Genomic DNA, 12241 nt, shown 5'->3' with positions numbered 1-12241 from the left:
TGATACCATGTTAGACAAATTAGGGTTTAGAGCAATGCTCGATACCCTTGATGGGTATGGCTGTCATATATTTATAAGAGGGAACCGTACAAATACAGGTTATGTTACAATATGTATATCTAATATATACTTAGTTAATAAATATAATAGCAAAGTAATAGTGTTGGTTATCGATATCCCATCCCATGTTAGAATTAATCTTGTTATTAGTGCGTACGACTAGATATGTTTATATCATGCTTGTAGTTGAGCTGCGGCTGTATGTGCATGTCAGGTTGTGTTTACGTGCACAAGGCAAAGCTAATTATGCATGGTAGTTAGATGCATGCGTTGAAGCTCCGCGAGTCCGATGGCCGAGTTGCGTGCAGGTGGAGATGGAGCAAGAATCGGACGCATTACTTATGGCATGCGCCAATTCAGCTAGAGGCCTGCAGAAACTTGGAAGCGACTCAAGCCGGGACATGTGTTTTGTTAGTCAGTTGAGTAATAACCGGACCAAGCCAATGTGTGTGGCTGGCCGTTGTGTCTGCATGCATGGCAGAAGTGGTGCGTGTGTGTGCATGCAGCTAGGTAGTTAGTTAGTGGGTCAAAGTAGCGGCGTGAGTTTAGATGGCATGGGTTCTTGCCGTGTGTATAAATAGTCATTTCAGTCAATGAGTAAAGAAGAGCTGTGAGGGCTGGGAGAAAATATGTAGCCATTGTATGGTCATCAGGGAAGAAAAATGCTAGACTTACGGGTGGCATCTGCAAATTTTACTTACGGACTCGTTTCTCCACAAATTATCTCCCCCCTGATTTCTAATGGTGGTCTCCTCTTCTTTTGATTTTCTAATCACATATTGACAGCTCATCCCGTAACCTCACTCCCATGCAAAACGTTCCGTAGGTGTAGCATTGTCCCCAGGGAAGTCCTCTCGGCAAAGCCATTGAAATCCTTTTCTCTAGTGTGTGTGCGTTGTGTGTGTGTGTTCCTCCGTGTGTGTGTGTGTTTTCTGGTGCTCTTGACAGAAGAGAGAGTTGTGAGAGACAAAGAGAAGTAGAAGAAGAGCGGCGCCCGAGAGGTGGCGCCAACATCCCAATCATATGCAAAGCCAGTTATACGCCAATCCTGCACAACTCTTCATTTAAAAATGCACGCATGACGCATGTCGCGCCAAACTACTTTCCAACGGACCCTATTTGATTCGTTTTTCTGTTTGAGTGTGTATATTTGATTATTTTTAGTTGACCTACCCTCCGGTCTTATTATTAGTCTGTTATAAGATGTCCCAACTTTTCTCTGAATGGATGTACATAAACGCTCATCTTTTTAGTGTGTTTATACACTCATTTCAATTTATACGTAGCCTGTACTAAAATATGCAAAAACATCTTGTAATGGTGAACGAGGGTAGTATGTGCTAAAACTTGGCCTGCCAGTATGTGGGCAAGCCTCCAAAAAATTTGGCTACCATTTCTGTTGGCAACCAACTTACTACCTTGTCAACCGCAAAATTTGCCACAGCACTTGGTATTTGCCGATAGTTATCGCAACGCGGACGTCCCCGTTCCCCGTTCCCCGTTCCGTTCCCTTGTGTCGCCCTCTCGAGGGCGACTCGGGGGCGACCGATCTCCCCACCCGCCTCCCCCCTTCTCGATCCCTTCCCTCGCCGCCGCCGGAGACGGGCGCCGGGTCCCCCGCGCGGCCGCCGATGAGGGTGACGGCGAGGCCCTCGGCCGCGACGCCGCTCGGGCTCGGGCCTAGGGTTTGAGGCGGCGGCCTCTGCTGATGAGGGCGGCGTCGTCCTGGGCGGGCGGCGTCTACTCGGCCGCGCGGGCGGCGAGTTGGCGATGGATGCAGACGCCGCGTTGGAGGGATCCCCTGCTGCTCTCCTTCGCCAGATCTGAAGATGGCGCTCCCGTGCTGCTGCTTCCTCCTCGTCAGTCCCGCCGGATTCGGTGGCTGATTGCGCAGATGTGGGGTTGCGAGCTCTAGATCGGAGTAATTTCTTGGCCGGCTGCGGCGGCCACGACGCCGGCGCCGCTCCGGGCGTTGTTTTCTTCTTGAAGGCGGCTTCAAAATCCAGCTCCCTCCCCCTCCCCCCCTGCACCCGGGTGAAAACCCACAACTTTGGTTGGGCGGCGGCGGTGCCCAGCTCCGTCACCTTCTTGAAGGCGCCGCTTTGGGTCCGTCGGGAGGCGGGACAGCTGCAGCACGTTCTTGGCGTTCCTGATGGCGGCGGTTCTCTCTTTAGTGGTGTCTCTTCGCCATGGCGGTCGGCTGGTCCGGCTCTCGTGGTGATTGTGGTGCTCAACTCTTCGTCGTGTCTTCTTGGGGTGCTCCCGTTTAGAGAGGCTGGAGGTGGAGCGGCTTCGTCTTGCATGGAGCTTTGGTAGAGATGTCAAGTCATGCCTGACCGACAGGTGCTACGCTTTGTCATGCCTGGTCGGCAGGTGCTACGCACGACAGATCTTCCAAAGACTTCAAGCTGTGTTAGCTGGTGATACTTGGCAGCATGGTGCTGAGGTGTATCAGTGGCGACCGCGACGTGCTCAGCCGTTTGCGCGCAGGGAGGAGGTGTCGTTGGGCGCCGTGGTGGCGTCGACGATAGCTGGACCGAGCAAGGTTGATGCATCAGTACAGTTCTGAAGATGGAGCGGTGGCAGTTGGCGGCGGCGGCCTCTCAGTGCACGCCGGCCCGGTGAGACCCATGCCCGGCAGGCGTCCTAGATGGGACCCCAGGTCTTAGATGTTAGGTTTGGCTACAATATCTGTTTGGTATTAGGCCCAGGCTATATGCGCCCCTTCATCAACTGGATAGGTGTAGCGACAGTCTGTTGCTTAGACGGCGGCTTTAGTCTTATTGTTGTATTTCTTTGTAAGGTCTTGTGAAAATAATTAATAAAGTGGCCGTATGCATCGCCCAGATGCAGAGGCCGGGGTCATCCTCCTTTTCTAAAAAAGGAACTGATCGGCGCAGAACTGGCCGCCGGCCGGAAACCGTTGGGAGGGCGCGGGAGGACTGGATCGGGCGAAGTTTGGTGAGGCGGAGGCGGTGGCCGTGTTACCCGGCCACCAGGCTGACCACCTGACCTGAACTGGTGCGTGCGGTGCGGTGCGGTGCAGCATACGACAGCTCGACGTAACGTGGTGTTCTTCGCACCCTGCGTCCACCACACAGCCCCATGGGCTCCCCTACCTCCTCCGGTGCGGGGCGTCCCCGCGAGCTGTGTTGGCTCGATGAGATCCCACCCTCCTCCACAAGCTGGCAACCTTCCTGCCGCCATGCCCTCTGCAATGTTGTACCTCACGCTGCAGGTGGGAGTGGGCTTAAGTGGGATTCACTATCCCATCCCACTTAAACCGCTCCAGCGGGAGCCCATTGGATAGGTAAAAAATTAACTGTGCTAGCCCTATTAGCCCAGTGGAATCCCACCTTAGCCCGATAGATTAGTTCTCTCGCTGGACAGAGGAGGCGCCGCAGCGCAGGCGCACTCCTTCTGCCGCCGCTCGATGGCCGCCGCCGCCGCATCACCTTCTCTTCCGCCTCGCACTCAGCACCTCTCGGCCTCCCTTCCCTCGCAGCTTCTTGTCGTCCCAAACTCCCAATCAAGACTCGCCGATCCCCTCGAGCACGGTCGGACGCGATGGTCAGGTCGCCGGTGGCCCCAACCCCGACCCCCAGGTCGCCGGTGGCCCCAAACCCGAACTCCAGCTCGCCGGTAGCCCCAACCCCGACACCCAAGTCGCAGGCTGCCCCAACCCCGACTCCCAGCTCGCGTGCTGCAGGTAGTCAAACATCCAGATCCTTTTCCTTTCCATTTACCATGTAGGATTCAGATGCTGATGGATTGCTCATGGATTCTAGTGAAATTTTGCAAGATTCCTGTTTCAGTTTCTGTTAAAACTCAAGATTAAGTTGTTGATGGATGGCTCATGGATTTAGATGCTTGCTTTCCCTTCTGTTTCAAGTTGTCATTTCTAACCAAAACTTGCATCTATAGTGTTGTTATTAAATGAACTTGAATCTTACTGTATTTTGTTGGCTACAAATAGTCTGAACCAAGTTAGCATGAATGTCTCTGCATTTTATCACCCTGGGAAGGCAGATGCTTACAAAATGAACTTGCACAAAAGTGAGGAGCAACTTCTACAAATAGTCTGAAACAAGTTAGGTTTAGCATTATGGTTAGCATAAGTGAGGAGCAATTAGTAGTACAGCATGTTCTTCCTTTCTTATTCTGTTGTACCTGTTAATAATGTATGAACTTAACTCATCATATTTAACTTGGTTGTGAAAATTTTCAGATCTTGAGGAGCACAAGGTTACTAATGAGCTCTTGTGTGCCATAAAAATTGAGAAGGCTAATGACCCGGATCTTGAAGAGCACAAGGGTGCTGGTAAGCTCCTTACGGAACCACCAAAGTTCAAGAAAAGGAAGCGAAGTAGGCAGAGTAGCGGCAAGCTTCATGGGGAACACCAAGAAATGAACGAAGTCGTCATGAAGCCGTCGACGTCCAAGAAAAAGAGGAAGGTAAAATTATCACACTACTTTATCATGAAGCCGTTGACGTCCAGGAAATAGACATAACGTCTTTATGTCTATTTACTATTTAGCAATACTTATTAGACAACAAGAAATTTTTTCTCTCAGGCAAGTGAAGGAATGTGCACTAATCCACCGGCACCATTGTTTGGACCTTTGGCCGTTGACATGGATAAGCAGCCACCACCATTGAAGAAAAAAAGGCTTAATAAGGTGAATTTTGATTGCGAATGATTGTCTCTGAATCAAATTGCCCTTCTCAAGCTTATCTGTGTACCTTTTTCTTGTTTCCTAGAGAGATATTTAATTGCAGCAACTATCAGATTGACTCTTTATCAAGCTTATTGTGTATGCTTTTCTTGTTTCCCAGAGAGATGTTGCAACTATACCATCATCCGGATCTTTGCCCATTGAAAAGGATAGGCAGCCATCACCTAGATCTTTGCCTGTTGACAAGGATAAGCAGCCATTACTTGGACCTTTGGCCATTGACAAGGATAAGCAGCCATCACCTGGATCTTTGCCCCTTGACAATAATAAGCAGCCATCATCTGGATCTTTGGCCGTTGACAAGAATAAGCATCCATCACTATCCAAAAAAGTGGTAAGGTCTCCAGTCCTTAACAATGTCGTAGTTTCATTCTTAGCAAGAAGAGAAAAAAAAACTAAGTCACTAGAGAGCTCTCCAACGTCACAGCCTTCGTTGCTAGCTCTGTCACCCAAAGTAGCAAACATTGGTTCACGCAGACCACGAAAATTAAAATCAAAAATTTGGTAAGAGGCAAAACCAATCTATATTGATGGAATGCTTGCACATGGCCGTTGCATTCATTGCGACAAACTCTTCCCTGCCTCAAAAAAGTCAGGTACAAGTCACATCGGTAAACATTTGGTGGTATGTGAAGAGAAAGCTAAAATGGATGGTATGGTTGCCAAGATACGAACTGATAGTGCAATTGATCCAAAGTGGAAGTTTGACCAAGGGCGTGCACGTAGAGCACTGGCAAAGTTGATTGTGCTACATGAATTACCTTCCAATTTTTTTGAATATCCTAGCTTTAGGTCGTTTGTTAAGACGTTGAATCCATGGTTCAACGTGGTATGCAGAGAAACAATTAAACAAGATTGCATTGATGCATATGATAGACACAAAAAAGAAATTCAAGCACTTTTTAGCAATCTAAGTTCTCGAGTATCATTAACGGGTGACATGTGGACGTCCAATCAGAAGCTAGGTTATTTATGCATAACTGCCCACTTTATTGATGGCTCATGGACTCTACAAAACAGAATAATCACATTTTGCCTCTTAGAAACTCCACACAACTCCCATAACATGTTTGACATGGTGCAAAAGAGCTTGAGAGATTGGAACATTGAAGACAAAATCTTTAGCTTTACCTTGGACAATGCACCAGTTAATACCTTGATGGTTGGCCACTTGAGAAAAAATCTGGCAGATAGGTATCTTGTGCATCATAGTGGAAAATTATTGCATGTTAGATGTGCTGCACATGTACTGAATCTCGTGGTGCAAGATGGGCTCGATGCAATGGCGTCAGTTGTTGATAGAATCAGAGATTCAGTGCAGTATGTCAGGAGTTCGCAAGACAGAATGGAGAAATTCAATGCGATGATTGCGCGGGTGGGACTTGCTTGTAAAAACCATCCTTCGCCAGATGTGCCTACCCGATGGAATTCAACGTACCTAATGCTTGAATCATCATTGCCGTTTAGAGCAGCGTTCGAAGCCTTGAAAGAAACTGACAAAGATTATAAATTTGCTCCTTCAGCTAGTGAATGGGAGATGGCTGATGCTATTTACCATCTTTTGGGCGCTTTTTACACAGCCACAAAGAAAATCTCGGGTAGGACATATCCCACCTCTCACCTGTACTTCTACGAGGTCTGGAATGTGAAGCAGATAATGGAGAAAGAAGTCACAAGTGAAAATCCTACCATTGTTGCCATGGTGAAAGAGATGGAGGAGAAATGGATGAAATATTTTGAGGAGTCATTCTTAACAAGTTGTCTGCCAGTGATATTTGATCCGAGGTACAAATATGAATATGTTCACTTCCAACTGACCGCAGCTTTTGGTGGTGGCGCCGGGAAATATCTTACCAAGGTGAATAGTGCGATGAAGATCCTATTTCCTGAATATGCATCTGAATATGAAAACACTTCTGATGAAGGTGATGAGGTTGCAGAGGAGGATGGTGAGGGCACTCTCAATGACTGGGATAAGCATTTGAGATTGAAAAGATCCCACAACTCAAATGAGCTACAACGATATCTTGAAGAAGACTTGTTTCCTCGCCGACAGAAATTGGATATCTTAAAGTGATGGGAGATTCACTCCCCAAAGTATCCAGTGCTTGCCGCTATAGCACGGGACATATTGGCAGTGTCTGCGTCTACAGTGCCTGCAGAGGCTGCATTCAGCAATGCCGGAAGGATCTTCACTGCTCAAAGAAGTAGTTTGACCCCGAGTACTGTTGAGACGCTGATGTGCCTCGAGGATTGGTTTCGAGCAGCTGGTAATATGTTTTTAATTATTTCCCCGTACTTTATTTAATACCTTCCATGTTGAATGTTTCATTTTGAATGCCTTCAATATTGCAGATCGCCAAAAGGCGGAACCAACAGTTGGAGACCATGGTGGTGAGCAAGACCATGCTGGAACCACCTAAGATAATTCTGCTAGTTGTACTTTGCACTTTTGGTACATTATTATATACACTATGGGGACTGTATCTTAGTCCTAGTGTTCAACTCCGGTAGTTTTGATATACTACAAATGTGAAAAAATAGCGCCTTTGAGCAGTCTCCCACTGCACGGTTACATGAGACTGTCTCCTGAGATTGCGAATTCAGGCGAATTCAGGCGATTGAAGTCTCATCTGAGTATGAGTAGCCTGAGTGAGCCAACAAGTGATTCCATTAGTTATAACTTGGTAACTTTTGGGAATGGAAAATATGTATTGCCACTGATTAGATGTGGTAGAAGGGATTGTGTATGGTTGTCAGATATTTATTTTTGGAGATGACTTATAGCCAATAGTCCTGGCATTGACACTCTAGAATTTGAGAATTGGACTGGATCTTCCCTAGTATCTGGCCCTGTATGGTTTTATCGATTTAGATGTGTACTATTTGGTTCAGATTTTGGTCCTATTGGTCTCGCGACATTTATACTGAACTTGAACATGTAAAATTTCATTGGCTGGCGTCGGTCACAAAAAATAGTGTGCTCGGCCTTGCATTTGCACTTGATAGAATCTGGCACTAATGTGATTCTTATAGCCGAAGGTGCTATACACCTCATTCTAACACCATTTTACTGTGCTGCAAAACTGCAGGTACCACACCTATTCATACCATGCCTGCCGTGCGCTTCATGTAGCTAACAAGTTGAATTCATCATCAACCTATCCGTTGCTGGAGTTGTTCTTCAAAAATCAGGTCCTCTGTTCAGACTCTATGGACATTCGTCATCAACCTGCCGTGCGCTTCATGCATTCGTCACCATTTTAGTGTGCTCAGCCTTGCATTTTCACTTGATCAGTAGTTGTGTGTTCTCGCCGTCGTCGAGACTCTGCAACTTTATATATCTGTGGGCAGAGTTAACCAACAGATGGAACACACTTTAATTGTTGTCTTGGTTTGCACTCTTATTATCCTCTCGTAAATCGATTCATCCGTATATGTATATGTAACTGAAGGTTTAGTAGATCTCAAGTGTGATGTTTTCATACTATGCTGCTGCTCAGTTATTTTCATACCATGTTGCAGCTCTATATCAAGTTTATGCAAATGTATTTGTTACGTGGGGATCTCACTTGTTCCCACCTAATTTATGCTAGAAGTGGTGGGATGTCCACTTTTTTAACATCAGACATGGTGGGACGTGGTGGATTGTAGGTGGGACTCCCACATAAAGTCCCACCTGCAGCGTTAGTTGTACCGCGCCTCCTACATCGAATCCTGCTGTCCGAGATCCATCGTGTCCTACCAGTGGAGGAGCCGACGGAGAAGAGCGGCTCCTAGGAGAGACCGCGTGAAGCCGATGCAACCATCGTGGTGCCGCCTCACCATTCAACCACCTGACAAATCGACAAGAGTTTTGATGTCTTTCTAAATTTGTCAGGTTGGTGTTTACGTTGCTTGTAACCTGATCTCTGTTATATGAGTGAGACACATATTATCATGAAAAAGAACTACATACATATGGGCCACCACCGCGAAAACAATGGTTTCAAATGTTGACATTCTTGGATGTAGATTGATAGTACTTTGAGAGGAGAGCGCTGACATTTCTCGCAAGTTGGAACCGTCTAGCTAGCGCCCATCCATCTGGAATGGAATTCAGACCATCCAGATAAACACATGCGCGTACGTATGTGGGTGGAAGTACCGGTCGATGGACGGGACAATTTGATGGGAACCAAACCAAACCAAACCGCATGTGGACGGCGGGGGATCACACGGCTACAACTAATGATGGCGAAAAATAATAGTAATGGATTCCATGCCAACTCGCACCCGCAGATGCATGCATGCGATATCGTCACGTCCGTGCGTGGACCTATATACTCCATGGTCGAAGAAAAACGTATACTTCAAAGACACTTAGCTTGGTGCTCTACCGTAGGAACACAAAAATATTATCTTGACGAAAAGTGTGGTGAGGACGAACAACAACTTCCTTTCTTGGTCAAGAGTCCACAGTCCAGGCGTGAACGCCCACGACGACCCGCCGCTGATCCATCGTTACGGACGGAGCAGTTGTGTCGTGCATTGAAGCCACGGCCGGCGGCCAAGAGAAGAGGATGCAGCGACGAAACGGCGCAACTGAAATCGCGCATGTGCATGTGCATGTGCATGCATGGCCCTACGTGCGTGCGGCGAAAGCACAACAAAGGTTGGGTCGTGTAGCGCATGCATGCACGGGCACGGGGACTCAACCCTGCTCCGCCGGCCGGCCGAGGACAAAATTACTGTTATGACATAAAAGGCTAACAAAATTCTGATTTGACCTTGTTTTTAAAAAAAAATCGATTTTGATCTCTTTGGAAGACGCCAACATCCCTGACATCTGGGTTGCGAACCAGACGCCAGAAACCCTGGCGTTTGGCCCCTGGCCCGCACTACCCGCCTGCTCGTTGACCTGCTGACGTGGCAAAGGGGCCAGACGCCAAGGACCCTGACGTCTGGCCCTAGTAAGTGGATAACCCACGGGAGAGTGTGTGGGACCCACCCCACACACTTTTCCCAATCCATAACCCGAGCTTAAAAAACACTTGGAGCTCCCACACTCTCTCCCACCCCTCAAGCTCCCCCTCAAATCCTCTCCAAAAGGTGCATCCCTTAGGTGGATCTTTCCATCACTTTGTTGCCCTTGGTAATCTCCCCCAAATCATCCAATTATTTTTTGTTAAATCTTGTTATTTTGGCTGCATTTTATACATGTTGGTGGAACCCTAGTTCTTGTTTTCTCCCTTATGTTAGTGTGAATGGCTTGGTTAACTTTGATAATATAATGATATGCATGGTGTGTAGTAGGAATATATGCTTGTTGAGTAGAAAGATTGGGGGTTAGGGTTAGTTAGTGATTAGGGTTAACTTTGCTTAGTGTGTGTTAATTAGTGATACTTTTGTGGACATCACCAATAATTTAGTGTTGATCTAATTTGGATATAATGAGATGTATTTGGATAAACACCAATTCTCATTGAAGTCTTAAATGCATTCATGTTATTTTTAGATTGAGAGACTTGTTAATGTTCATTATATGAACAAGGAGGCATTCTTGAGTAACAATGCCGACACGGGTGAGGAACCATTGATTTTTGATACAAGCCCTAGCTATGAGGATGTTGTTGCAAAAGTGAGACAAGTCTTAAAGTGGATGGACACCAATGTTGATGTTAAGTTAATAGGAAGGTATGATGTTGGAGTTGGAACCAAATCTCGCTTGAAAAGTATGCCTATCACCTCGGATTTGCATTGGGATGTATACAAGGAAAAAGTTTCCCAATCGAAAGACAAGTCACTTGAATTGTTTGCCATCAAGGTTGAATCTCCTCGGTTTACCTTTGATTTAAACCGGCATGTCTCTTCCCCAATGGATGACATGAGCGAGAGGACAATGGTGCCACTTGTTGAGCATAGGGTTGTGGTTGATGCCCCCAATGCTTATCGCCAACCACGTCCACATGTACCATCTATTAAAGCAAATGAGGTTGAGTTGTATGCCCCCAATGCTTCTAGCCAACCACCAACTAGCCAAGCAAATGAAGTTGAGGTGATTGCTAGTGACGAAGTAATTCAAGAGGATGAAGATGCTTATGATGATGACGAAGAGCAAGAGGAAGGGTTTCATGGTAATGATGTTGGTGACTTGGATGCGTACATAGCGCAAAAGGACATGGATCGTGACTTGCCTTTTAGGCGTCAATATGCGTATGACTCGGATGACGAGGGTCCTGTTGAACAGTTGGACGAGGATGGATTCACAAAGGAGGGAAACCAAATCCACTTTGAGCTGACGGGCTTAGAAAAAAGAACTCACTTGTTTAAAGATCTCAGCCTTGCCCATAAAGTTGTTGTTGACGGTGGAATGAGAATGACGGCGATTGAGCCAACACCATGCCCGGATCCAGGAGAACCAAGGGTGGAGAATGAGGACGAGAATGCTTATTTGGAGAAACGAGTGAAGTTTTTGAGCTTGCCTATGCTGAAGTTTTGGTTGGCTGACTATGCCATTCGAAACCATAGGCCAATTTATGTTGAGCACTCCGACATGAAGTTGCGTTACACCGTGAAGTGTTAGCATGAAGGATGCCCATGGAAGGTTCATGCAAGAAAGCTTAAAGAAACCGAAGAATGGGTGTTAACAAGTTGTGTTGCCACTCATAGGTGCAAACCGCCATCTAAACGACTTCGAACGACACACCGTCAACTCACATCTGAGTATCTCGGATACAAATGGATGAAAGACATAGGCTTTGATCCCACTGTGAAAGTGAGGTTTCTAATGCGGACGGTGAAAAAACAATTTGGTTATGAAGTCAAGTATGGGAAGGCATGGAAGGCAAAGGCAAATGCTATTAGGATGTTGTATGATGGTTATGAAAAAGCATACAACCAGCTCCCAAGGTTGTTGGCCGCGATTGCACATAAGAATCTGGCCATGTTTCATGTGGTCGAGGATCATGAGGGAGTGTTCCACCGTGCCTTCTGGAGTTATGGACAATGCGTGGAGGCGTTTCAGCATTGCCGTCCGGTCTTGTCTATAGATGGCACGTTCTTGACCGGTAGATACAAGGGCACACTAATGGTAGCAATGGCGCACTCATCAAACGACAACGTGTTGCCGTGTGCATTTGCTTTGGTGCCTTCCGAGCACCAAGACAACTGGGAGTGGTTCATGGGTCATGTTAGGCACAACGTGATTGGGGCTAGGGAGGTATGCATCATATCGGACCGGCACCATGGCATACTCAAGGCAATGGACATTGTTATTCCAGGATTTCCAAAGCTTCACCACAAATGGTGCATGAGGCATTTCGTGGCCAACTTTTACCGGGCATGTAAGAGCAAGGAGCTCAGCAAAGACCTTACCCATGTATGTGTGGCCTTCACCACCCAAGGTTTCGATGCTCGATACAACAAACTCTTTGCAGCGGTGAACGAAGGGGGGAAATATTTC

At 47.0% G+C, this 12241-nt stretch overlaps 1 protein-coding gene across 6 annotated transcripts; it reads left to right on the top strand.

The window, feature by feature from the left end:
- Positions 1-3389: 3389 nt before the first annotated feature.
- Positions 3390-8351, top strand: LOC123186585 (neurofilament medium polypeptide). Of its 6 annotated transcripts, XR_006493668.1 has the most exons (8): positions 3390-3769; positions 4289-4515; positions 4636-4740; positions 4898-5131; positions 6321-6655; positions 6738-7067; positions 7153-7191; positions 7890-8351. XR_006493668.1 is itself a non-coding variant. In XM_044598324.1 (5 exons), the coding sequence occupies exons 1-5, from the start codon at positions 3628-3630 to the stop codon at positions 7935-7937; spliced, it is 756 nt and encodes a 251-aa protein (XP_044454259.1). In that variant the 5' UTR covers positions 3392-3627; the 3' UTR covers positions 7938-8351. The 6 variants fall into 6 exon arrangements, 1 of the variants encoding a protein (XP_044454259.1); XR_006493667.1 differs by having other exon boundaries at positions 6321-7067; XR_006493665.1 differs by having other exon boundaries at positions 3397-3769; positions 4898-6655.
- Positions 8352-12241: the final 3890 nt, after the last annotated feature.

This window comes from Triticum aestivum, chromosome 2A (genome assembly GCF_018294505.1).
Source record: "Triticum aestivum cultivar Chinese Spring chromosome 2A, IWGSC CS RefSeq v2.1, whole genome shotgun sequence".
Lineage (NCBI taxonomy): Eukaryota > Viridiplantae > Streptophyta > Magnoliopsida > Poales > Poaceae > Triticum > Triticum aestivum.
This window is presented reverse-complemented; position numbering and strand designations above follow the sequence as displayed.

Excerpts from the sequence above, each read along its gene's own strand:
- LOC123186585 (XM_044598324.1), top strand. The coding sequence starts at position 3,628 with ATGGTCAGGTCGCCGGTGGCCCCAACCCCGACCCCCAGGTCGCCGGTG. Across the intron at positions 3,770-4,288 it reads TCCCAGCTCGCGTGCTGCAG|ATCTTGAGGAGCACAAGGTT; the intron begins GTAGTCAAACAT and ends GAAAATTTTCAG. Across the intron at positions 4,516-4,635 it reads CGTCCAAGAAAAAGAGGAAG|GCAAGTGAAGGAATGTGCAC; the intron begins GTAAAATTATCA and ends TTTTTCTCTCAG.